Source organism: Harpia harpyja, chromosome 19 (assembly GCF_026419915.1).
Source record: "Harpia harpyja isolate bHarHar1 chromosome 19, bHarHar1 primary haplotype, whole genome shotgun sequence".
Classification (NCBI taxonomy): domain Eukaryota; kingdom Metazoa; phylum Chordata; class Aves; order Accipitriformes; family Accipitridae; genus Harpia; species Harpia harpyja.
Window position 1 is genome coordinate 12,183,888 of NC_068958.1, and position 26,465 is coordinate 12,210,352.

The window sequence follows — 26,465 nt, forward strand, 5'->3', positions numbered from 1 at the left end:
GCAAGACTAAGCAAAAAAAAAAAAACTAAAAAAAAAAAGTTAAAAGAAAAATAATTCTCTTGCCAATACAAAGAGAATTGAAATCAGTGTAGAGAGGGCCCCCGGGTGAAGTCAGAAGTGAAACTACAAGAGCAGAGGGGATCATTCCCGTCTCAGCTTTTCCAGTGAAATCCCGTGCTCGCGCCTGACCTTTGCGTTGGGCTGATCAACCTCCTAGCTGGTTTTGTCATTAGTGTTTGTTACTAATTAGTATTTAGGAGGCACCTAGCGGCTTCACGGCGACTGGGAACCTGTGGGAAGGCGAGCGGTGAGAAATTATCATCAGCTGTTAATTATCCCTGATACTGCAGGGATGGGCACCGGGAGAGGGGGGGTCACTCCACACCTCCATGGGTGGGACTGGAGGAGACCCCCGGCTTCACTGGGGGTGGCTGGACGGGCGGCAAGAGTGTCTCCTCCACAGTGGTAATGCTGTCTGGCGGTGGAAGGTCCTGGGTGTCCTTGCCTGAGCACTGAGATCCTGCGGTACTGTTGCCCTCGGTGATGGTGTTCGCTGGCTTAAGGTCTTCTTGACACGCATCCTCTTTGGGAGGTTGGCCACCAGCAAGAAGGGGACGTGGCCAGGGGCCTGGCCAAGCTTGGGTGATACTGTTTTCCTATCTAGAAACCACTCTGATTTCTTTTTAGGCTGAGCAGCCGTCTCCAGCAGGCATTTGTTTGCACATGTAAATGTGGTGGAGGTGCTCGTGTGGGTGAGGTGGCTGCTCAGTAAACCTCGTGAACTTCAAGTCTGCTCAAACACGCTCTGGACACGGGGCTTCGGAGCGGCCGTGTGGGGAATGACGGGCTCCCTGTGTCTCCAAGTGCCAAGTGTCAGGATGCTCTGTCTGTCCAGTATGGGGGTGCTGGGGACAGGTCTTGCCCCTGTAGGTCACAGTCACCTTGGCACCTTCCCATGAGTGAACCTGGGAAATCTCAACGTTAAAATAAGTCTTTCTAAAGCTTGGTTTATGTAACACGTATGGCCGGGAGTAACAAGCACCCTCCTCTGACGCTGGAGGCTTTCCTGTAGGCTGTGTTAGAGCCCAGACGAGATCACTGGTCTTCACACCAGTGGGTGGTCCATGGACTTCTGGTACCACCGCGTCTCAGATGTCCCCGTGCTCCAGCAGTGGAGGTGTTGAGCATCACCTGTGTGTGTCCCCGGCAGGTTTGGTTTGTACCCATCGTCAGCGCCTCCGTCATCCTTCTCGCCTGCTGGAAAGCTCTTCCCTGGCTTGGCAGGAGCTGCACACGCTTCTGCGGCTGGGATGGGAGTCGTTGCCTTTTTCTTCTGATGACCTCAGGTAGAAAACACTCCCGCTATTCTCATCTAGAGGGTTCAAAAATCTCAGATTCTTGTTTTTACTGTTGGGTTTTCCCCCTTGCCGCAGGAAGAAGCACTGACCTCAGCCCATCTGCGCGCCGTTTGTTCCCGTGGCAAGGCTGCGGCTGAGTAAAAGGGCGAAATTCCTCCGGATGCTCACGAATAATTTTGACACTACTATTTTTTCAAGCTGCTGCCAGCATCCCCGACCCGCGTGTCAGTGATTTTGCCCCACGGTCAGGACGGGGGTTGTTTGCAGACCCCACAGTGGGCATGGGGGGACGGGGGAGCCTGGCTCCTGGGGCTCAGCTCTGCCGCGGGACTGAAGAAGATGCCCTGGGTAGAGCTCAGATTTCCTCCTTGCAGATAATTTTTTTGTTATTATTATTTTGGTTCTTTCTTGAGGGGAAGCTGCAGCTGAGGAAATAGGCAGCGCATTCCTCCTGCCCAAGGAACTTACTTGTTCCCTGATGGAAAATTCATCCCTTTTGGAGGCTGCCCTTACGGATCTGCAAAGGCAAAGGATGAGGATGGGACAAGGCACAGCAGCCTAAAGCATCGGAGATCATTTTCCCGTGTGCGGGGGGTGCCCGGGCACGGGTCCTGCTCGGCTCAACGTTGCTCCCTGCTCTTTATAAATACTGGGGGACATCGCTGAGCTTGGGGGGATGTGAGAAGGACAACGTGGGGGTGATGTAGGGGACTGCGGTGCCGTGCAAAAGCTGGGGGTTTGGGTTTCCTTAGCATCAGCTGTATTGGCAGGAGGAAGCAAAGATCCCCAAAAAAAAAGGGGCACGGGTATATTTATGGGTCCTTGTGCGCTGCAGATGTTTCGGTGTGATGCGGGGCTTCTTTTTTTTTTCTATTTAATGAAAATTAAATAGGAAACTGCCAATGTCTTGCCCTTTGTTTAAAAAAAAAAAGGCAAAAAAAAGGCACTTCCTGCATTTTCTGTTGCTCTGAAGTTAATAATAACAGACAGCACAGGTAGGCAGGCCTGCAGTTATTTTTATGGCGCATTCCTTTGTGAGACCTGTTTTCAGTTGCTTCTCCCATTGCCAAATTTTAATTATTTGGAGTGAAATTTTCCACGCTGGGTGCTGCTGGCTCATTTCTAAACTGTATGTGTGTTTTGTGTTTCACCAAAAATTATTCAGCTGTCTTTGGGAAGGCGTTCAGGGAAAGTAGGTTGTGGGTTTGGGGGTTTTTTTTTCTATTTTTTCCTCAGGTAAAACAAACAACTCGGCCCTCTTACAAAGCATGTGGAGAGTAAAGCTGACTTTCCCTGCTCTGGGAGAGGAGCTGGGGCGAGCGGCTTCTGTTCCTCCTGCAAACCCCAGACAGAATTGGGGGCATCTCCCCTTGGCAGAGCCAGGATGAAGTTCAGAGGCAAATCATGGGGCGGGGGGTGGCTGTGTACAAATAAATAAATGGATTTAAAACCTTTTCCCCCCTGGCGAGGGCTTTGGCAGTGGTGGATGGGGGGGTCCTGGCACCCCTGTCCTGCGCTGGGTGTCATGCCCGTGGGAGCAGATCTGAGCGTGGCGTACGTGGATGCAAATCCAAGTGATTTGAATAATTGTTTTTAATCATAATTTAAGTGATCAGGCAGAAAGCCCATGCTTAAATCTTCCGAAATCTCATTTAACATTTTTATGGTTTTTAGTTATATTTTTGTTTTGCAGTAACTGTTAAAATGTTGGGGTTTTTTCCTAATATAGTGCAGCCCTTTCTATAAACATGGATTTCTCAGGTCAGTTATACATCTGCTTGGACTCCTAATTTTTGACACTTTATCCTGTTAGGAGATGTTGACTGATACATTTCTCATTTATCACATGATTTACTTTTCGCTTACGACTTGAGTCGAGGAGCATATGGCCAGAAACCACATTCTGCTTTCATGCATTTTAATTTAAAAGATATTTATTAGCGTTAGTTAAACAAAACTACCTTAAACATACCCGATATGTACAAAAGCAGCTTTAGGGAATCATATTTTGAATTGTAAATGATTTTATGTGAGAGATTGTATGACTAATTATCCAGTGTTTCAGAGCCCCGCGCCCGTCCTCCCCTGCTCACCAACTGGCAGGCAGATGCAAACTCTGCTCCTCTGCTTTTTCAATTATAAATGAAGAAGTCACCGAATTAAATTACCTGGGTAAACTGGTGCGCAGGAGATTTCTCTTCGCCCTTCCCAAAGACGCTGCTTTGTCGAAAACTGCTCTGACCCATTTCGGCACATTCTGGTCACTGGCGGTAAAATGGTGATTTCCAGCAATTCACCACTTTGACTTGCTTACTGTATTTGTAGTCCTTAAATACCGCTTTTTAGACTCTAAATGCAATGTTTTCTTTTAAATGGATTAATAGCGTGGTCTGCAAAAGGCATCATCCCTTCACATTGGATTCCAAATGGGTGTACTGCAAAAAATAAAAGGAAAAAAGCTCATTTCAGCCAGATTTTTAAAAATATGTGTATGGATCTCCCAGTTCTTCCCCGTGCTGAAGGTGAGCCCCAAGCGGAGCAGGAGAGGAGGAGGTCGGTTGCCTTTCGGGTGGGGTGGTGGGCTGGAGGCCAGGGGGTGCACATCTGCACAGGGTACAGATGTTCTGCTGAGCATTGAGGTGGCAATTACCCAGGCTGCCCTGGGGGGGTCCAGCCGGCTGCGATGGCTGGTTCTTCGGGCAGCACAAGGGGTGCTGCCACCCAGCCCTGCGCCGAAGACACGTCCACTGATTCGAGTCCTCAGGTCTTTGGCGTGGGGGTTGTTTTTGAGATTTGCTTTGTGACTGCTGGGGGTCTGAGCCACCTAAGAGGGTCCTGGGCATCGTGCAGCGGTGGCTCTGCCTGTTTCCGTGGAGAGCTGAGGGACATCAAATGGCTCACGTAGGTCAACTTCTATGCACTTTGCGGAAATATTTCCTTTTTTATTAAGCTTGTAATTGTGTTTATTTTGCAACGTTTGAGGAGAACACCACGGTGCTTCTTTATTATGCTTTTTCACCTTCGCATACCCTGTACGATTGGAGGAAATTACCTTCCCGCACTTTGGCTGGACACGCTGTGGTCTCGGGTAGTGCCTGTGCCGGTGATGTATGATTAAATCATCTTGCGGCCTTAGGATGGGCTGGGTTTCGCTGTGCTTGGCGCTGCACAAGTGCTGAGCTAAACAGAGCTGTTCCTGAAGAGTTTGTAACCAAGACAAATTGCTGGCACAGGAAATTTGCTAGTTCGTTGCATGTTTGGAAACTGGAGCAGTGTGTGAAGGTGTCTCTGGCTGGCACTTTTGGTGAGGATGGGCTTACTTAAGCATCCAGAAATGTTTAAGACAGCTAGATCTGATTTTGTTCAGACTTTCCTTGCTGTTTAGGTCTAACAGATCCAAACCAAGAAGTCAGCCGTGGGCTTGCAGCAGCCCAGAAACAACTGCCCCAGCTCTGCCCATGTCCATTGGTGGGTTTTTAGTGTTGCCTCCATGGGAGATGCCTAGGAGATGCCTCCTCTCCAAGAGCATCTTGGCGGGTGTGAAACCATCTAGATTGAGAGCTCTTACCTCTTGTGGTTCCCTTTTTTTCTTTTTTTCCTTTTTTTTTCTCTTAAAATAAAGAAACTCCGTAACACTGGTGGGGTCTCACTGTTGCACCTCCCTTTCTGTGCTCTTCATGCACGTCTTGTCCTTTGCACTGGTATGTGCTATGTTCTGAGAGAGGAGAGTCCATGAATTGCTCATGAAAAGACGTCAAAAAGCAAAAAAAAGGCATCATAAAAAATAAATTAAAAAAAAAAGACAGAAAGGGGAAATCAGACAGGGCAGGCACACACAGAATAGGGAAGGTAAGCAAAAAAAGAAGTAAATAATAAAACTGTGTATTGGCCCCAGAATGTCCTGTGCAGTTGGTTGGTGATGGTTGGGAATCGCAGAGGCTGCAGTCACCACGTCATTTATTTCCAACAATTTGTTCGCTCAGCTCCAAATACAAATATGAAAAGGAACATAAAATGAATTACATGCATGATCCTTCAGAGTAATACTTGCATTAGGTTGGGTGGTAAATCACACCAGAGGCACCAGCTAACATGTGTGTATAACCAGGAATAAAATACAGCATCGTGACATCAATATGCTTCATATTGGGAGAACGATCCCTGCACAATGCGTTCTCAGAATGAATTTATATGTAAAGAAATTCTTGCTTACGTGGAGGATGAATAACTTTTCTATCTCAGACAGTTTTCCAAAGTTTAGGTTGGCTACGTGCTTCCCAAACTGAAATATTTAATTTTTGGTAATATTTGGGTAACACTTGGTGTTGCAGCTGGAGTGGTCCGGCAGATGACGTGAAGGCAGAGTCGAGGCTGTGCTTTTAGCTTTGGCTTCTCTATTTTGCGGCTTTCATGAGCACTCGTCCAGGCGACCTTTATGTTCAGCGGGTGTTTTTCATGTGGAATTATAGTTGCAGGAGCCTGGGCGATTGCTCTGTGATTGGGGAATGTTTGGTCTCGCGTGAGGGTGACTTGTGGGGTTGGGTTGTGCAGAAAGCTCTTTAAATGGACAGGAATTGTAGCGTACCCCGTCACTAGGGGATTTTGGATAACACTGATGCCCCAGCACCCCACAAGGTTTCTGCCCTGGCTGGATATTAAGTCTCATTTTTCCTTTTTTTTTTTTTTTTTTTTTTTTTTTTTACGCACAGATCTAATCTTCTAGAAAATGCCCTGAAGGTTTGAGCAATCTACCAGTTGCAGGAACCCGTAAAGCTTTTTTTTTTTTTTTTTTTTTTCCATTGTGTAAGCATGACAAATCATTAATTTTTGATTGATTGCTTTGAATTATGGGTGCTCTGACATCCTTTCTGTAGCTGAACAGCTGTATAACAAATGAACATATCAGTGCTCACAAAAGATTGGAGATCTAACAGAAGCAATTACATTGTCAGCTCCTCCCTTCTGGCTTTTCCCAGGCAATGGAGGGAGGAAATTTTTTAACAGAAATTCCTCAAGTGTCTAACAATAATAATAAAATACCTTTTTGTAATTGAATTAGATTTTTATCTCTTCATTTCCAGTGGATTTCTTAAACCTTCAGAAGCCAGGATGTGTTTCTGCTTTGTGTAACTTGGAGAAACCCTTTGAACAAAATTTCACATGAAGAATTAAAAAAATAAAATCAAATTGCAATTTTTGGTTGCTATTCCTTTAAGATTTCAGAATTGCACCAGTGCACTAAATGTGACCTCCATAACTTTTAAATTAAGAATTTATGCTGGCTTGAAATTTATGAAATATTTCAGCATGAAAGAAAGCCTTTTTCCCCTCAGGAAAATTGAGCAATAAATCACAGCACTCTCGATTTACTGCCCTACAGCCAGCCAAAGATAGGATTTTTTTTTTCCTTCCCCCCTTCGTTCTGAAAAAAAAAAAAAAAAAAAGTAAAAAAAAAAAGTAATCATATAAGACAGCTTAGCTGCTATCCTCCCACTCTCTAGAATTTTTAATTTCAGCTGTTTCTGCTTGGATTTATTTCCAATATTCCTGCTCGGCTTTTCAATTTCCTCAGTTATTAAATTTTAATTCAGTGCATTAGCATTTAAATTAAAAAAGGGTTTATTTTATCGAAATCGTTGGCTAGCCCCCATCCTGCTGCACATGAATTGCCTGTTTCTGCCATTTGCACAAAATGTGAAATGCAGCTAATATCTTTTAACTTGTGTTTGCACAAATTCAGAAATAAAATTTCTGGGTTTGGAATAATATTGTCTTTCCAAGGAAGCCTCTCATCAGAGAGCTGGGGGAAGGAGGCAAAAAGGAGGAGACCCTGGTTACTCCCTGCTCAGCCCCTTCTAACGGCCCGGAGGGGCTCAATTAGGCAATTCATCACTAACGAAGGGAGGCACGCTGGACCTGCCCCTCTAATCCAGGAGCGGGGCCGTCTCAGCTTGGACATACCATTGAATTTGGTTATTTCTGCCATATTTCCCTCCTGCAAATTGCATATTTTTGCATAGGAGGCATAGTTACTTTAGACTTTGGTAAAGCACAATAAAATAATTGCACAAGAGCAACTAGAGGGAATCGACTCAGAAAGTTACCTCCATGGTGGGGCTGTGTCCGAAATCCTGCCTCGGCCTCCTGCAAACCTGGATTTCAGTGCACATGTCCCACCAACACTGAGCTCAGGGCATGTGTGGAACTTAGAATGGAAAATCCCCAGGTATTTTGGGTGCAGTGTTCTAGCAGGAAGAGTTTGGAGGGCAGTCTTACCTTTCTTAACCTAAACAGCTTTTTATTTTTATGTCTTCTGCCCCCTTAGGCCGACGAGAGCAACAGCAGTGGGCGGAGGAGCTCTTCCAGCAGGTAGGTGGATGGTTTTCTCTGCTGGGGTGGGATGTGGTGAGCAGACATGGCTCTGCTCGGTTGCAGCTCTCCATCTCAGAGACGGGTGGTGAATGGTGACCACACAAGAGCGATGGGCTGGGAGCTGCTAGAGCACTGTGTCCATACACCCATTTTTGGATTTTGCTAAAAAGATAGATGCAAGAAGGATCATTTTGGCCTCGGGGGCTGCAAGGAGATGTGGTTTGCATGCAGTGCGGGGTGGTACAGCTGAGTCCACCCAGCCCCACGCCCACGACGTGGTGCAAAGACCGTTGCAGGATGAGATTCTTGGATGGAGACCTTGGGCCATGCTGCGGCGGTCGGGAGTGGACCCCCCTGTTCCCGCGCAGGAGGAGAGGAGGGGGGTGTCCCACCACCCCAGCCCCCTCTGATCCTGCTAAGGGGTGTCTTTGCTGCTCCCACGTGGGGGACTCTGCTCCAGGTGTCCCGTTTGCTGCCACCCCCAGTGTGCGTGGTGCTGGGCAGGGTGCCCGGGGCATGCAGCAGCTCCCCGGCCGGCGTGTCCCGGCAGCCCTGCGTGCTGCGGAAAGGAGGCGTGCAGCCCTGGCACGAGCAGCAGGAGGAAAGCCTGGCACAAAGGAGAGGGACGTGCTGAGGTTGGGTCTGCCCTGTGCTGTGGCCTCTCCATCTCCTGCTGATGCTGTAGGGCATCTTGCCTTGCTGGGATGCGGTAAAGATGGTGCTTCCTCAGTCCCTCTCCATCTCTATCTGGTGGAGTCAGTCCAGAGCTGTGAAAGCATGGATGAAGGGGCAGCTGTCCTTCCTTGGCCAGGCACAAATTCCTTTTAGCTGGGTTTCCTCTGCAGAGCAGCACTGATGTGCCAGGCAGCACTGGGAAAGTGGTGGGAGCCGGGAGCAAAGCATGGCTTTGGTGACGGTAAGATTTACCTAGTCCCGTGCGTGCGTGAAGCCAGTTCCTGGTTGTGTGCCATCCACAAGCAAAGTGGCAAACTCACCTCCCAGGTTTAAAAGGTTTTGTGGTAAAAACAGGTGGAGATGTAGGAGATGAGATGCCAGGCTGGAAACAGGAGCAACGCTGAAGATGCACCAGTGAGGGGAGCGTGTGGCCTGGGAAGGGGAGCGGGCTGCAGCAGAGCACGGAAACATCCATGAGAGTTGGAGAAGATGGTAGGAAAGTCAGGGAGGTGCCATCGCATGGTGGGATGATGCACAGCTTGTTGGGGGGACTGCCGAGCACCTGAGGCACATTTGTGGGTTACATCAGCATGGATGGGGGACGACGGACAACAGAAAACCAGAGCCAGTTTGCCTGCTGTGGAAAAAAACCAGCACGGTATGGGGGCCTGCACCCTGTCCTAGCATCACCTCCATCAGTGTCACCTGCCCCTTCCTCAGTGAGGGGGAACAGCAGTGCGGGCAGCCCCCAAACGCTGCAGTGACACAAGCAGCGAAGCTGTGATGGTGTGGCAGAAGCCACCGCTCTCTCCGCATCAGCGTGGACTGCTCAGAGCGAGTCCACCACCAGTGCACCCAGACAAGGTTTACCGGTCGGCGCTGCTCCCCTGCCCAGGGCAGGCCACCGGTGCTGCGTGGAGCAGACCGCGGTGAGACACGAAGCTTTTCTCCGGGCACCCACAGCCCTCGGCAGTGAAGCAGCAAGCACCAGTGCTCCCCTCCAGCACTGCCTGTCTCCTTCACAGCTCGAGCTGCGTTTCACGTTCTCCCCTTTGCACTGCCGGCGATACCGTTTCTCTGCTAACTGTGTGCCAGAGCACCCTCTTGCTCCCTCCGGAGACTTGAAAGCGCTGCTGAAGTTTTATCCCTCAGGTGAAACACATCCTTCCATGTTAAAAGCCCGCTTTGTTCTTCTGATCTCCAAAATGCTGCGGTGTGGGTCCTCCCCCCACCTCCTGCTGCCGAACGTGTACCGAGTGCTCCCCGCCACGACAGGCACGGTCCCTGCCTGGCACCCCAGCTCCGCTACTTAGTGTTTCAGAATGAAATACCCTCCTTTCTGGCGGCTTTTTGGTTCGGCAATGCTGCCGGGCATTGAACACCTCTGGGGCACCTGCTGGGTTGGGCTTGGCAGTGGGGAGCAGTGCCAGCATCGGGTGTCTTACATGGAGGAAGACTCTTTTCCCAGTTTTGGGGTGGCTCATCAGTGCGGTCCAGTGATGCTCACTCTCAGGATGCTGGGAATTAGTCTGAACAAAGTGCTGGAGGGAAAACTGGGCATAGGCTGAGGAGCAAGGGGAAAGGAGCCTGGTATTGCTTCCTTCCCCTAAATTCTTTATTCTGGCTTGTAACTCAATTTTATAGCTCTTGCCAGAGGGTTTTGCAGAGCAGGTGGGTGAGTGCATTCTCCCTGTGGGAGCTGACCCCTTGGGGTGTCCCCTGTGGGTGTCCTCCCTTCCTGGGCGTGCAGGAGGTGCCCTTGGGGCCGAGTGCCTAAGCATCCTCCTGGGCGTGAGCGATGGCCTTCCCAAAGGCAGGTACCCAAGTACCCATTGGGGTGACAGAACTTCCTTCCATTATCACTGTTATTTTGTACATATATAGAGAAGAAGTGTGAGGCTGGCCATCATTTTTTTCTTTTAGAAAAGTGGAAAGAAAATCCACTTCAGCATCTACCTGACTGAACAAAAGATGGTCAAAAAAAGGAAAATTACCAAGTCTGTTTTAAAAAAATAAAACGGAATGAAAATTTAATATTTCAAGAAAGCTCTATCAGTGACTGAAGGTTGAAATGTGGCTTTGATGAAATCTGTGTGGTCATTAGTGGCTGGAGATACAAGGTAGATGTTTTTCAAAGTTGTTGCTGCTTGAAACTCTCGCTAATTGGAAACTATTGAGGAAGGTTTTAACGATTAATTTATATCAGTAAAAAATATAAGCAAAATAAGGTTGCCAGGACAACTTTATCTTTCTGCAATTTTTTTTTTTTTACTATAGCATGCTTGATCTTAATGTGGTGACTGTAGTATTGGGTCGATCCTATTTTTATTTATTTATTGTATTGAATTGATTTTATTCTGTTTCAAGTAAATGTTTAAAGCTCTGAAGGCACAGGATTTTTATGATCTTATCACCCCCACAGCTCTGATCGGGCCTGTCTGCTGCCTTTGAAATAACACGGTTCAGCGCGTGCAGCTGTTTGCAGCTAAGAATTAGTGGTGGCAGAAAGCACTCACTGTTCTCCTACCTTATTAACTTGTGTGTGGTTCCTGTACCTCACTGAATGCTTATTAATGGGAAATTTTAAAAAGTGAAGAGAATTATTAGTAGCATAAAAACCCCTTCCTTTAAGGGAGCTAGAAGAGAGATGGCTGTTTGCCTTGGAGAAGATGACAACTAAGAGACAACATGACAAAGCTGTGCATGTTTTTGAACACACCAGAAAAGGTAGATCAGAGACTTCTTTCTTCCTTTTGCAAGAAAAAAAAGAGACAGTCAACAAAATTAAAAGGCAGCAAATTAAAAGCCAATAAAAGGTGGGATGTTTTCTTGCATGATGGGCAGTTAGCTGCTGGAGCGCATCGGGTGCTCAAGGGGGGCTCAGAAGGGACTCTACTGGTAGATGGCATCGGTAAGTGACGTGGGCTGTGGTGGATGAGGCGTGTTGCCTGGGGATCAGTTACCCTGCTGCTGTCTACTGGAAAGTTTCTTGAAGCTTCTTCTGAAGCCCCTTCTGCACATGACGGACCAGATTCAGTATCACTCGCTGGTGTGAGTCTGCGTGACAGTCCTGGAGGGCTTGGAGGGACTGGAGGGCAGTGTGGGAACAGCGTTGGGAGCTGCAGACCTCGGGGTAATCGTTGGGAGCCTCCATAACTCTATTGTAAAACTAACTACTTAAAATAATTAATGTCAGCATTCAGATGGTGGGCTCTGGATCTTGACAAGAAATAATTGAAAAACCAAATGTGCAATTATGTCTGACAAGCAGCGTGTGCTTTTCTTGGTCACCAGAGCCTTGTGTAGTCATGTGTTAGACACGGTTTTATATAATTATTATTGTTTATATGGTGGGTGTCAGAGGAAGGAAGAATTTTAGTTTCAAGTCCTCTGTTGGCTATTTATTTTAAAGTCATTAGATTTGTTTTCAGACTTAACTACACTTAATGTGCGAGACTCCTGCTGAATAAATCAGACCCTGATATAGGAACTGCATCTGTTTGTGGAGGGAACGGAGCCAGCTGGAAGCTCAGCCCCCGTCTGCACCAGGGCTGTCACCAGCCGGGGAACCCGCTCGCAGCACAGATGTAGCTGTGCAGAAAAGCATGCTCCGCTCCCAAAACAGAGGTAAAATCCCAGACCTTCTAGGGTTATGAGCTGGCTGTGGGGGCACGGACGGGTCTCGTCTTTATTGCAGTGTTAACAGCACTGTGGTAGAGGTCCCGAAAAGGGTGGGAGGTCTCTTGGAAGTGGAGGTCCAGCAGAAGGGCTCTGCGGTGCTGGCCTGGAGGGAGGCAGAGTGCTGTGCAGGCAGGAGTGTTTCCAGTGGGTCCTTTAGGCTGGGGCATGGACATCTCCTACCTCTGACGTGGTGCAGTTTTCCCTGATACACCAGACCAAGCTGTGGTGCCTAGGTAGTCTGGTTGTTCCAGTCTCTACCTTAGAAGATGTGACTTTCCAGCTGGAGGAGAAGGTACCGAGGAGTGGTCGCGCCTGCTTTCCTCCTTCTCAGTTCACCCTTCTCCAGCCTCGCTGGTGGCGCCTTTCCCTCTCCTCCCCTCATCTGCAGACATGTCCTCCCTAGCAGCTCCTGTAACCCAAGGGAGGCTCTGCCCTGGGATGGTACCAGCTCTTCTGCAGGCTCCTCTCCCAGCTGACCAGTCCTCACCAGGTTCCCAGCATTCGGGGAGGACAACCTCTGTGCGTGCCCAGGCTGGAAGCTGTGGTCCTCCGAACCTCGGGAGAGGGCTCCACACCCTGTGGAGGGACAGGCCAAGGGCTGAGTGTTTCCAAGAAGCAAAATTATTTAAATTGTTTCCCCATTCTTTAAAAGGCCACCTGTGGGATTTTCAGTCCCAGAGCATGAAGAGCTTCAGACTCATCCTGCGTCAGAAAGAGAGAAAACTGTTAATAATTAGGCAAGGTATTTAATAAGCTGTGGTGCTCTCTGAAGAGTTCTCACCAGCCGTCTTCAAAAAGAAACAAACCAACCAGCACAAAACCCCCCCAAAAGTCCCCTCTGGCCAGTTTAAGGGAAGTGGATAGTTGAGTTCTGTACTGCAACCAGCACAGAAGCTGTGGGAAACCCAGGCGGGTTTCCTTGAAACCCGAAAGAAGGTCAAATGTATGCATACAAAGAGACGACGGCACTCAGACACATCCCGGCTCCCATGGGACTGGCATATTTTCTGTGTAATTCACACCGATTTGCCAAACGCCAGACCTCGGAGGGCTTTGGATGGCGTGAGGTGGGGAAACGTCCCTTTTTGGAGCTGTAAAGTACTGAGTTGCGGTAGCTATAATGCCTTCAGCAAAGCTGAGTTACCAGGAAATTGTTTTCCTTGGGTCACCCCCTCTCCTGGCCAGCTTGGGGTTGTTCTGATAATGGCATAGAGCCTCATAGCTTGTTTACGTTAAATGTATGTATATCTCCAGCAGCAGGACATCTGCCACCTCATTTGTATCACTCCCCAGCTGGAGAGTTTTCCCAGTCTCAAGGTCCTGTCTCCTTTTCTGTCTGTCTTTTCCCATTGCTCACTTTATCCCATTCATCTTGTGGCTATGCCGTGCCGTGCTGCTGCCGATGGGTCAGTGGCATGGTCCGGCGTAGGCTCCTTGTGGCCATGTTGGGGGACCTATGGACACTTGTAGACAGTTGTCACCCCCTCAGTCATTTCTTAGTCAAGCAACATCGAGCTCTTTCACCGATATAAATAAACCCTTAATCTATTCTCTTTGTTTTTCCCAGAATTTCTTTGTTGACATTTCCACGCTTGAAAATTTAAAGACGCTGGCAGCTATTCTATTATCATCTTAAATTTAGTTTTAACCTGCATCATTTGTATGTCGTATTTTTTATCTGACTGAATTCTTTTGCTTTTGGCAAACAGTGCGCTTTTGTTTTTTGTTGGATAAGCCAAATTTTTTTTATATTTGGTTAGACTTTCCTCTTCAAACCATCTTCAAGATATTCCTAATAAGGGCTGAAGGGAATTTGTTTTGCTAATACCTTAGGAATTCTTTGTGGCTCTTGACTATTGTTCTGGTTTGTATTTTAATGTTTAATTTCTAGAGGAGAGGCAGGCTGATTTGGTCCTGTAGTTTACCTTTTTTGAAGGATTTGGAGCTGCCAAGCATCCCTTGAGGAATGCACGCACGATTAAATTCCTCTTACACTTACTGAAGCAGTGCTTGTTGTCAGGAAAGGTTGTGTGTTTTAGTAGACCAAGATAATTGCAAAAATTATGCTGCTTTTTTTGTTTGTTTTCCGTGGATTTGAGCACTGACACCACACCACACCATACCACCAAGTGTTGCATTAGTTATTTTGGGGTTTTTGAAAGCCGTTGCCTCTGTTTATAAGAGCTGGCAGCCCTTAGAGGCAGGTAGTGATCCTACTTGAGGCATCTCTCTTCTAAAAAGCCTTTACGTCTTTTTAAATTTATGAAGTCCATAACAATATTGGTATTTATTGAGCAAATTTCTTCCAGGAAGACCTAAATGGCAGTTACTGTTATACTAATGCCTGCAGAAGGATGTGGCCTCATCTTCTGATTTCAGTTTATTTTGGGGGCAGAAAGCAGAAGACTTAAACGAGTCCCAGATAAGCACAGGGTTTTGGGCTGCTTCTCTTGCCTCAGAAATTTTCTTTGCATGCCCAATTAGTGTCATGTCCCGAAATCTAATTGCTTGATTTGGAGCACGGGCCTCACAGCCTTTGAGAGTTGCACATGCATTCTGGTTAGCTTCAGCTTATTTTGGTCAGTTTATAAGTGATCAGTGCATTCAAGAAAGTCATGTATGGCAAAGGGTGGATCCACCAGCCTTGTGAAAAAAAGCAACCAGTCAGCCAAGGATACAGCCTATAGGACCACGGACAAAACAAGTACAGAGATTTGAAGTAACACTTGCAACGTAGCAGTGACCTTGAAGTACTTGAAGCATGAGGTTCATATGAGCACATTGCATGTGGAAGATGCCCTGAAGCTCTGACCAGCTTTTTCTTTTTTTTTGTTCAAGCAAGTCTTCGCTCCTCTACTGCTGGTGGAGGAAGGAGTACCCATTACCTAAAATAACTTCAGAGAATGAGAGAAGAGGTTTTTCCTATAATGTTTGCTTTCAGAGGTTAAACCCACACTTTGAGAATGTGCCATGGCATCTTGGAAAATGGTAATTGTGAAGAGAACTGAAATCTCCTGGTGGAACACGAGTGACCATGAACTCCTTGTACAACTCTGTGACCAAGAGAAAATTTGGGTTTCAGCAGACACATGCACCAGCATGTGCAGCCACCGTGTGTGTTATTAAGGGTGCTGGCATACTTTGTCCTGCTCCGGTGTCCGTGCTTCGAAATGTGGACAGGTTACCAAATGCTCATGGAAAGAGTCAAGAATTAGAAGGCGTATTTTAGCACGTATACAGTATACATTAAGGAAGTGTGTTTGCTTTGCTTCATTCAAGAGGCAGCAGAAGAGGTTGTTCCTTCCTATGGTTGGGTGATTCCTAGTAACAGAATCTCTTTTCCAGCCAGCCAAGTGGATTCTGGCTCAATGGCTGGAGGCAGCAATCCACGCTGGAAGTATGGTGCCTGTTTTGGAAAATAACTACTTGGAGGAGAGACTCAGAAATGTGCTGGTTACTCCAGCACTTTATGCATCAAAGTCAAGGCAGCCTTTATAAAAGAGGCACTGGCTCAAGCTGCAGATGTAATGTAGTTTGGAGAGAGGAACAGCTCTGTGAGCTGTGACACAGGAGCTTGGGTTGGATGTGTCAGTTAGTCTCTGCGGCTTTCAAGTTTGCGAGGAAACATCTGAAAGCTGAAGCAGGAGGCATGGAGACTAGAAGAAAAGTGCTCAGCTGTAACACTGGAAAAAATAGCTCCCATCTTTTCCCTCTTTGAACCCTGAACTTGAAAATCTTTTGCCGAGTAATGTCTGCGAAAGAGATGTCCCTGATGAAGGACACCAGTAGGTTCCTCTGCTTCCTGACCTGCTCCACCTTCCTCCTCCTGGTGTAAGGCACAGTGCCCACGCAGCTGGGCTGCCCCAGGGAGCAAATGAGAGCTATGGGGAAGGGGTAGGAAGGCCACCAGAAATAATTTATCAGACAAGCAGATTTTAAATTTACATCTATCTTTTTCTGTCTCTGCATCATCTCCATGTAAAACGAGAGTTCATTTACAACTGTTGGCCCATTCCACTTCCCTTAGCTCCTGTCATGGCAGGAACCTTCTGGTTCTTTTAAAGCCATGGCAAATGTGTAAATTGAGCCCAGTTTCAGCCTCTTCCATTATTTGCTTCCTTTTCTTTCTGACAGCTGAGGCCTTTTGATTTGGCATGGGAGGAGCCAATGGCACATCGGTTTCAAGAAGATAAGTTGTAACATCGTACTGATGATACTGTCCTGGTGGGCTCTCCAAAGCATGTTCCCTCAGGTGCCCACTGCACTGTCCTCATTACTGTGCTCTTACAAACCTCTTGGGTCCTGCAGACCAGAAGAGTGTACCCAGGACTGTACAGGAGTGTGTTTCAGTAGTGTAAATGGGCACACAGCATGCTCCACCAAGGGGGAGTTGGATATCAACACCCTTGATATCATCCAAGGCATTAGTGATGTGTCTCTGGTTCTTCCAACTTGAGTGGTGTCCAGGAAAAAACTGAAGATGCTCCACATTTGCTGCTGGGGCGGAAGAGCTTTGTAGGTGTTGATTCAGAGTGGTATGTCCTCCTCCACATTTGTTTCCTTTTCCTCTCCTTTTGAGGAGAAAATACACAGGAGCTGATGTTGAAGACTGATTCTCTACTGATCTCACTTTGCCCCTCCCCAAAAGCTCAGCAGGATGTGTGCTATAAAAATAGCCTCATTAGAAGCCATCTGAGTACACATGCAATCGCAGATCACTCAAAAGGGAGCACAGAGCATGCATGTTTCTGTTGCTGTCTTCAGAGAATTACATGACAAATTATTCCTAGCTGGAAGAAATGTCCTTTTATAATTGGGGTTTTTTCTCGTTCTTTCATAAGGGAGGAGTGTGTGTTTTTTAAGTAGCTTTTAGTCACTTTCATTATTTATGAGAATGCTACTCCACATCAGAAAAAGCAAACTGCAAATGCAAGTTTCTTCTGGCTGCAGCAGCTGACAGGCCCCATTTGCTTTCAGTCATTGCCGGTTCCGCTTATCACAGCCAGAAAGAAACACTCCAAAGGTGAAAACAGCACCATATTGCAGCTCTTCAGTTTGTACCCCCTTTTCCTCCTTTCCTTCTTCCACAGGAGACCAACTGGAAGGGGGGCCGCTAGCTTCGTGGGCAGAGTGTTACCGTGCAGACGAGACCGATGTGAAGAGTCAGCTGTTTCCTTTCTGTCCTTCCATCTGGAAGAGCTCCTTGCATTGCCCTTGTGTTGCTCCTTGCATTGATGCTGGTGAGGCATCATCCAGGCTACTCAGCTTTATAGCCAAAGCTGGACTTCTGGCACAGTCATTTGTCCATGTTGTCTTGCTGCATCATCCGTCTGTGCTAAAGCAACGCATGAACTGTCATGGGTGTAGGACCAAGGGAAGCTGTACCTAAATGGGTCCAAGAACCCATTTTTACCCCTGCCTTTCCCGTACCCCACAATGAGTCTTCATCAAGGCCTCCTTAAGTCTCTTCTGCCTTCACATGCTTGTATTTGACATGAAAGTGGCCGTAACGTCATTGCAAGATGAAAGTCTGATGATCAAAGCAGGCAGCAATGTTGAAATGAGCATTGTGAGATGGCAGAGCTGGTAATGCAGTAATTGGCTATGTGGCCTACTTAGTCAGAGGAGTGATACATGCAAGTGCAATGTTTGTTTGCCTCTTTAATGTTTAAAATCCATAGAGTCTGTTCTGGAAAGTGAAACAGTACCTCACCTGTAGAAGCAGCCAGGCATGCCATTGAGTGACGGTGTGAGCAGTGTGTGATCCCAAGGCTTCTGCCTCCTCTCCTCAGCAAGGAAGAGCCTCTTGGATTGCTAAGCTCCACAGCTCAGTACAGACAAGACATTAGACAGTAAAGGAGGTTGGTATTCCCCAGGAAAGCTCAAAGACATGGAGAAAAAGTTAGATGCACCCTGTGGAAGGAGGCAGGGTTTAAGCCAGATGTACCTGTGCACTCTGCTAATATCTGGTCTGATTTCTCTGAGAAGTTTTTGTCCTATGCAAACAGTGCTTTGTTTGAAGAATGTCCTCTTCCCAGGGAACATCATTCCATGGATGTTAAATGCAGGTTGGACCTGCAGAGGGAACTGCAGCTGATCCCTGGAAGGCCACACTTGAACACTGTAAAATTGCATTGTTTCACCCAGAAAAGTGGTGGCATGAGGCTGGGGACTGTGCTCAGAGCCACCATGAGAGGGATGGCTGCAGGTGCCCAGGAGTGGGATCTGACTCATGGTAGGTTCTCCCTTGGTTCATGTGCGCTGCTGTCTCCACCAAGCGGAGGCTCTGACCACATCACTGTTACCAGTGCGTTACCCAGCAGCGCCCCACAGGAATTCAGAGGATGGGGCTGATCTCTATGTTAGAACAGTGCGAGCTCTGTGTCTCATGATCACAGCGCTCTGAGATGTGGTCGCTTCATGGTTTGTGTTGGGGAGTACTTCTGCTTCCAGGACCAAGTACCATTATTTGACTTAGCTGGCGTCCCAGAAGCTGTGTAGTCCTCTCTGTGTGCCCCCACCCAAAACCAGTAAGACTTGCTTCCAGCCTTGGGATCTGCAGAACTGAAAATTCACTCCTGTTCTTACTCATCCCCTTTTTGACAACTTTCTAGCAGTTGTGCATCAGCTCTGGCTGTGCTGCAAGCGGGAGAGGAATGGCAGAACCAGGTCTAGACACAGGTGGTGCTGGGGCCTGATTTATTTCCTCCACCAGGCAGCAGGTTCCCTGTCACCGTGGCTCTCAGGGAGTTTCTGGAGAATTGTGTTGTGGATCTGCTGCTGCTTTATCCTCATCTCTTGGAGGCTCTTTGTGCTGCTCACAAGCAGGGGAGGCAAAATTTGGCACAACACTGAGCAAGTGCAGCGTCACAGGCTTGCGAGGGATGCAACTTCCAAGCACCAAAGGGCTGGTAAAGAAACAAGGCTTTACTGGGTCACCTCTCTTGGGTCAGCGCATGTGTTCCCTCCTGGCTAGATGCCATGCTTGATGGAGACACTGGTGAATGGTGTCTTCTAAGTGAAACGAAGCCTGGTTCTGCTGTGGCTGTGCACGTACCCCTCTCCATCTGATCTTTGCCAGTGTCATTAATTTCCTTTCCTTTCCCGTTTTGCTCCATTATGTTGGTACTGTTTCCCCAGCCAAACCAGGAGGCTTCAAACTTCGATGTCCCATGAGGGTCGTTCCTTCAGCCCAGCTCCCCCCTGCACCCTGGGGACAATTATACCCAGGCTGGCGTAGCATCGCTTCAGCAAATTGGGTAACTGAGCTTCAGACCCCAGAAGCCTGGACTGATCCTAGTTTTGCTCTAGCCACAGGAGCACTAATGGGATTTCATGTGGGACCAGAAGAAAGTGATGCTAGTTCTTGTTAGGAGCACTGTCTTCTGCCATTGCTGCCACTGCCTTCTCTCCAAAGCTGTGTAGCCCCCAGCAGAGACATCGAGTGTACTTTCTGAGAGCTCAGACCTGCTCCCAGGGGTTTCAGTGCTGCTCCGTTGGGGGTACTGCCATCTGCAGCAGCAGCTCTCTGTCAGCCCTGCACCTCCTGCCCTGGAAAGGGACCCACCTTACTGCCTGGGGAGCTTTTTCGTTGCAGCGTCCAAGCAGAATGAGAGATTGAACTGTCACTGGACAGTCGCCGTGCGAGTGATGATCACTGCAATGCTGTGCTGTTGGGGACCGCTCTCTCTGTCACTGCTAGCAAGAGGCCGGTAAGAGTCCATCCCATTGCCTGTCAGGATCTCATTTTGCAGTCTTCAGACAAGTTCTCCTGAGTAGTCTGTCCGTCAGTCCTTTGAAGGCTGTAAGGATGGAAGTGAGGAAGTTGTTATGCATGTACAGGGAAGGTAGGAGGGGTCCCTTGCCTTCACCTGCTGTTACCAGCAGCAGGTGATGATGCCCTTCTCATGCATCATATGAAGCAGTCAGAGTCTTCTGGCTCCTCTGTCGCCTGCATAGCATATCCAGAGGAGAAGGAAGGAGGGCTGGGACTGTGTTGCTGTTTGATTACGTTTATTTTAAGGTATTGTGCAACGCCATAATGTTCCTCTGGATATTGAGCTGGAGAGAGTCTGCAGCTAAGTTTGGCTAAAGCTTGACATCAGCCAGTGGCTAGAAAATCTCTGTGAGAGATGAAATAAGAGCAATGTGAGAACACAGCTCTTCTTTCTTAAGCAAAACAGCAATGGCCATGAAAAAGGTAGCTAAAACTGCTCTCAGGTGGTGTGGGACCAATTCCAGCCTGGTGCAGGTCAACAGCAAAGCTTGCATTCAGGGATGGTGTTTCCTGCATTTTGGCTTGCACAGTCCGGACACTGGGGCCCTCGGTGCTGTGAAACAGGACCTGGCTCATGCAATAAAATGCTGGCACCTCAGGGTGTCAGCAGAGAATGTGTGTCCTGGGGCTGCCATGGCAGAAAGGGGTGGGAGCCGGGTGCAACGAGGGGATGCTGCCAGAGATGCAAGTATCAGCCCTTCTTATACATATACATGCATATATATGTGCGTGTGTGTGTATACAAACACACACATTTTTTTATATATATATATATATATATGTATATATGTATTTGTATTTTTATAGATGCGTATAATCTGAAAAAAAATCTTATTGCTTATAATTTATTCCCTTTTCACCACCTTAGAGCTCTTTCCCTGGGATCCGAGTGGGACATGGGTCTGTGCAGACCTCTCTGCTGGGTCACTGGGCAGTGCCTGGCCTTGCACACAATCATAGAATCATAGAATCATTTAGGTTGGAAAAGACCTTTAAGATCATCGAGTCCAAATGGCAGGGTGCTTGACGGGGAGCATCACGGGGCTGTGGGTTTACCTCCCTGACGCACGCAGTGGGTACATCTGTAGCCATTCTGTAACCTGGGTCCACCTGCTGCCTGCTGCCTTCATCTCTCCTAGAAACTGTCTGAAGCCAGAGAAGGTCTCTGTTTGTTGTAAGATTGTTGTAGAAATCCAGTGGTGCTATGTTTTTTATGGTTTTGCTTATTTTGTTTTTGAGAGGATCAGCAGGCTCCTTTCAGGGCTTCTGTACTATGAAATCATGCAGAAGATGGTTGCTAAAATATTTGGGGCTGGTGTCCTTCTGTCCACCAAGTACCTGCTCAGGCTTGTAACATATGGGGCAATGTCAGAGGAATAGTATTGCTTTCAATTAATATTTGCAGGTTTAGGCCCCACCTAAGAGCAGACAGCCCAGCCGGGAAATTACTTTCTTGGCAGAGATGGATCCAGAAAGTCAATGAGTGTAAAGAGCAAAGTTTTTGAGCGTCTATTGGTCTGGTCTAATAATTCATATATTCCTACAGCTTCAGGCCACCAAGTCTGGCCAGTGCACATCTGTACTGAGCCCAGTAACCCGGGGCCAGCCAGATACGGATACTCTGGGTTTGAAGACTTGGAGAGATTTATTCTCCCTGAGCACAGCCTTTGGAAAATGGTTGTTCCAGTAGACCACCATCTGTGCTAATATTTTATGCCTCATTTCAACTGGTTCCAGCTTCCAGCGATGAGCTCGTACTTCACTCTTCCCTGCCAAATTAAGGGAAGATGGTATTTTCTCCTCATGAAGATGATAACGTGCTGCAACCAAATAATCTCTTAGTCTTCCTTTTGGCATGAGAAACGGACTAAAGTTGTTTGGTCTTGCAAAGTCATAAAGTATCTTTTCCCAGTCTTGAACCATTTCAGTGTCTCTTTTTTGAATTGTCTCCAGCTTTTTTATTCCCCTTTTGAAAACAAAGGCGCTCGGTCCGTCTGCAGCACGCTGGGACTGGCTTCACTACGGCTTCGTACAGCGAGAAAATTACCTCCTTGTTCAATCTCAGGCGCATGTATGTGAAAATTGCATTAGTCCTTTAGGTCAGAGAGTGGCTCTGTGTGGTTGCAGCGTGACTTGGCTGCTGGCATCACGGCTGAGCACTGTGGGTGCTGTTTTGTGGGTGCACCCACATTCCTGGGCACATTTGACTACAGCTGCTCGTCTTGGGCAGAGCCAGTTTACAGAGTGATGGATCCACTGGTGTTGGTGTCGCTTTCACAGTCATTGCTCTCCACCCCTCCATGGGTAACCCATAATTTTTAGCAACGGTGATGTTAAATTTAATTCCAGAGCATTAATAAATCTGTCGCACATCAACCATTTCAGAAGCTCTGTGGAAATACCTCTGCTCAGGAGCAGTACACATTGAGGACAGCATTTTGCCTTGCAGCACATGGCCCATTGCTCGCTTTGTGCTGTGTAGTGCCGATTTGTTTTATATCTGAATGTGATGCGATGCAAAGCCGGGTGCCATCGGAGATCTTTTACATTCTTACCCAATGTATAATCTCTTCAGAAAGCTGTATCCTTAGCCTCACTGCTAGTTGCATTAGCTTTTAATTTCACATCACTTGGCTTCTGCATTGATTTTTGTGTTGTTTTGTCCAGGATTGGCAAGTACAGGTTGCTGTACCATCTATAACTGAGGCATTTTGCCTTCACTTTAGGTGGAAAGCTGGCTTCCACTGACTGCTTTTACCTTTCTGCCTTCCAGTGGGAATTGTACTGGATTGATTTTGATCTTCCTCCACTGTCCTCACTGAAGGAGGGATGTTTTTTCCCTTCACTCCATGGCTTTTGCTACCTTTATCAGTGTTTTGCATTTCACACCTTCTCAGTTTGATTGATTTGCAATTAGTCCCACCGTTTGCTGAGTGTTTGGTACTTGTGCTCCCGGCTGCTCCCTTTCCCTCAGCTTTAGAATGGGTGCTCAAACCACACTGCTGTCAGGTGAGATTGATGGACTTTTTGGACATCCAGTAATATTACCATAAAGATGGTCTGGTTTTCAACCATATTTTCTCTGTCTTAATTCATCTTTCTCATTTGTAAAAGCCCTGTATGATTTTGGGAGCATGGCAGGAGGGGAGTATGTGTGAGGAGGATGGGAATGAGTGGGGAGGCAGGTCAAGGCTAATTCTTGCTGTTTAGGGGCTATTAATTGTACATTTCATTCCACAATGAGAATGAAGGGATGAATAATAAAATATCTGGTGATATGATGTGACTGACCCATTTTGAAATAGCAACTACATGTCCGTGTAGGAGGTTGTGCAGTAATTATTGCAGATTGTTCTCTTCGTTCATCTGCTCCTCTCATCTCCATCCTCCCAGGATTACCCGCTGGGCTCTTTTGCCTTCAATTGCATCATTTCGATTTCTCTACCAGCTCCATAACCAGTATCAGAAACTATTGCAGGTGTTAGCTTTCTAACATTTTAATTCATACTTTGTTCTGACTTTCTGTGATGTTCCAAGCAATGGGATTTCCTTCTGTTTCGTTATTGCATGGTCTAATAACTCTCATCCATAAGTTCAGCCTATTTTTCACTTAATTATGTCTATTACTTCTGCTTAAAACATTTTCAAACACCTTCGTCTGTTCCCAGTGTTTACATGATTCTAAATATGTCACAGTCTTTGAAAAATCTCTGTTTCTGGGTAGTCTAAGCTATTGTTATATATTTAGTTCTTCTGATTTGTGCACAGACTGAACCAGCAATTATTTTATCTTTGCATTGTGTGTTGGAATTTATTAATAACTGGTCTGAAAAGCAGGGAGCCCATAATGAGTGGTGGGATGGTGCATTTGGAAAAGGCTCTACACTCTGGATTATTACTTGGTCCTCATCTGTCATGCTCAAAATCCCTCTGCCTTTTGCCACCATATCACTTGTTGACGTTGTTTTACAGCTTTGGGGGGGTCCAGTTTCCTTCCTTTTCTTAAGGGGTTTTGAATATTTATTTATTTAGATTGTTTTCTCCCATGAATTTCCAGCTTTCTCTTTCCAAGATGAAAACACATACTCTTTCCTTCACCTGTTTCTAAATACACTGGACCCCTCCTTTCTTCCCTCTGCCTTTCCCCATCCATCATGCTTTCTCTGTCATCTTTGATACTTGCATCTGTCCATAACGTAAGTCTTCCTAAATATCATTATACTACATATGCTCCCCTTTGATCATCACCATATATGTTAAATAAGGCCATACAAATACCATAGGATGAGAGGTAGGTTGCTTTGCAGGGTTAAAAGAGAAGATGTGACAGTAGATGAACCCATGGAGAAGTACACAGGGGCAGAAATGGCTCCAAATTAAAAATGTCAGGAGGATGTGGTGTTTCCTCTGCATGTATGGGCTAGTTTTGTCATAATACTTGACGTCAGGACTGCTCGAGTTGTGCTCCTGGCCTGCTAGGAACAAGGTGAAATTCTGTGTGCTTGTTTAGTGGTACAGTCTGTTTATGACTGCTACTATTGTTTGGGATGATTAAGGTTATTTTCATTACTAGAAAATGGGTTTATTACTTTTGTCTGGTTAAATTTTAATTATTTACCATATATGACAGACACACATACCTAGCCATACTTATTTTAAATAAACTGCATTAAACAAAAGTACCTCTAATTAGGTCCTAGCGATGAGAAAGTGAGTGCTTGACAATGAGGATTCATGTTTTCTCCTCTTTTCCCCCCATTCAGGGAGTGTTTGAAGAGGAGCCCGCGCAGCCCGAAAGCGGAGGGCTCCGATTCGGTGACATCTCAGTCCTCGCCCAGTGAAGAGGCTGGAATGATGACTGAGGTGAAAGTGAAAACAGAGGTACCAGATGACTATATCGAAGAGGTGATCTGGCAGGATGACACCAAAGATTCCAAGAAGAACATAAAAGACGGGCAAGGAGATGTGCCCGCAGAGATCTGCGTGGTCATAGGTGGGGTCCGCAACCAGCAGACACTCGGTAAGCTATGGGATAACGCACCCCATCAGTCAGTTCCCTGAGTCCCTGGTGTGCGGAGAGGAACAAAGCTCTGGAGGGCTGTTCCTGGAAGCTTGGCTCTGCTGGAGGAACCAGAGCGAAGGTGCACATCAGTCTCAGGGTCCTGGCTCAGGATTATTTACCTTCTTTAACTTTTGCTATCTATTTGCATCTGGTCACCCCTAAAGACTCAATCAAGATCAGGGTAACTGTAAGAAAAAGCTTATTATCTTCTTTTGACGTGTTAAAATGACTTGCCCATCAGTCACATGCAAAATTTGTGGTGAACCCAGGGCTGGTGGTAGGTATGTTGGGCATAGATGAGGAGGCAATCAGGAGGAAAGCCTGAGAAACAGTTGAAATGTTTTGAGGAAAGTTGCTTTGAGGAAAGTTGCTGCTTTCTGTAAATAATTAGATTTAGCTCAAAAACAGGTTTTACAGGTTGCTGTTTGTTTTTCTGATTGCTAGTAACATTGTGGGAATAATTTTAACTTTTGGCTGGCTGTGGTGTGCCATTTCCAAAACAGTACTTCCTATCCCTGCCCCATCTCAAGCTGTGATGAGAAGCAGCTTTTTCTTTTTTTCTGTGAACTTCAGACTGTTCTCTCCTTCTGCTCCAGGGAAAGGGCTTTCTGCGGGATCCTGGAGAGGCACCACTCTTGCTAAAGGGACTCCTCTGTTGGCTCTGACATGGAGCTGGTCCCACCAGTGACTCTGAGAGCCAAAGGAAGTTGCTGATAAAAAGAAGAAAGACCAGTTGGATCATGTTTCCTTTGAGGGACTCAGGAGAAAACTAATTTGAGCTGCCCAGTGTTGCTGTCAGGGTTGGTTTGTCTTGCAGGGGGAGAGAAAAGAGGTATTGATGTTAGATTTTCTGCTGGGTTTTGCTTGATCATTGTCCGCGCTGCTGGGAAGAAACCCTGGAGGGTGTCATCAGCTGGCGACTGTATTGGGAGCAGCGTTGTCCTGCCTGTCCTCCCTTCCCCAGTAGGACAGCCACCAAGAATGGCAGGGTGGGAGGTCACTGCTGTTTATGCAGGGTCAGAACATCTAGGGAAAGCCTAAGAAGTCCATAACTGGTTCCAACTTAAAGATTTTACAATTTGGAGGACATACTCTGTGAATATTCAGAGCTTTTGTGTCCCCACAGCTCTGGATAGGTTGATCACTGCATGGGCAACCCTGAAATGCGGAGGTGACCCTGGCACCCCAGGAGGGATGGGTGGAGATACTGCTGCTGATTGGAGGCAATAGGAGCTTCTCCTTCAGCTGTGGTCACCAGCCCTAGATGAAAGCATCTGCAGATTGGGTGTCTGCCATGTAGGACCCTCTTCTCCCCATGGCTTCTGGCTGGGCAGCAGCAGCTGTTCTGCAGATGATGTCCCCTGAGTTGACTATATTGTTGTGCAAATTGGGGAACAGGCTTTTGCTGTTGGCTAACTTGGATGTACACCATCATGTCGTACCTACAGAGAGCACTGGGGACAGGCTGAGGTGAGGGGGGACACTATTCAACATGTCGGCATCATGGGGAGAGGGACAGAGAGTTATTTACTAGTTAACA

At 47.0% G+C, this 26,465-nt stretch overlaps 1 protein-coding gene across 7 annotated transcripts in view; it reads left to right on the forward strand.

Moving 5' to 3' along the window:
• Positions 1 to 26,465, forward strand: part of ZNF618 (zinc finger protein 618) — a 164,564-nt gene that overhangs the window by 61,111 nt on the left and 76,988 nt on the right. For all 7 annotated transcript variants that reach the window (XM_052815643.1, XM_052815644.1, XM_052815645.1 and 4 more), the window contains exons 2-3: positions 7,684 to 7,727; positions 24,627 to 24,883. In XM_052815643.1, the coding sequence (XP_052671603.1) occupies positions 7,684 to 7,727; positions 24,627 to 24,883 (301 nt within the window). The remainder of the gene's footprint in view (positions 1 to 7,683; positions 7,728 to 24,626; positions 24,884 to 26,465) is intronic.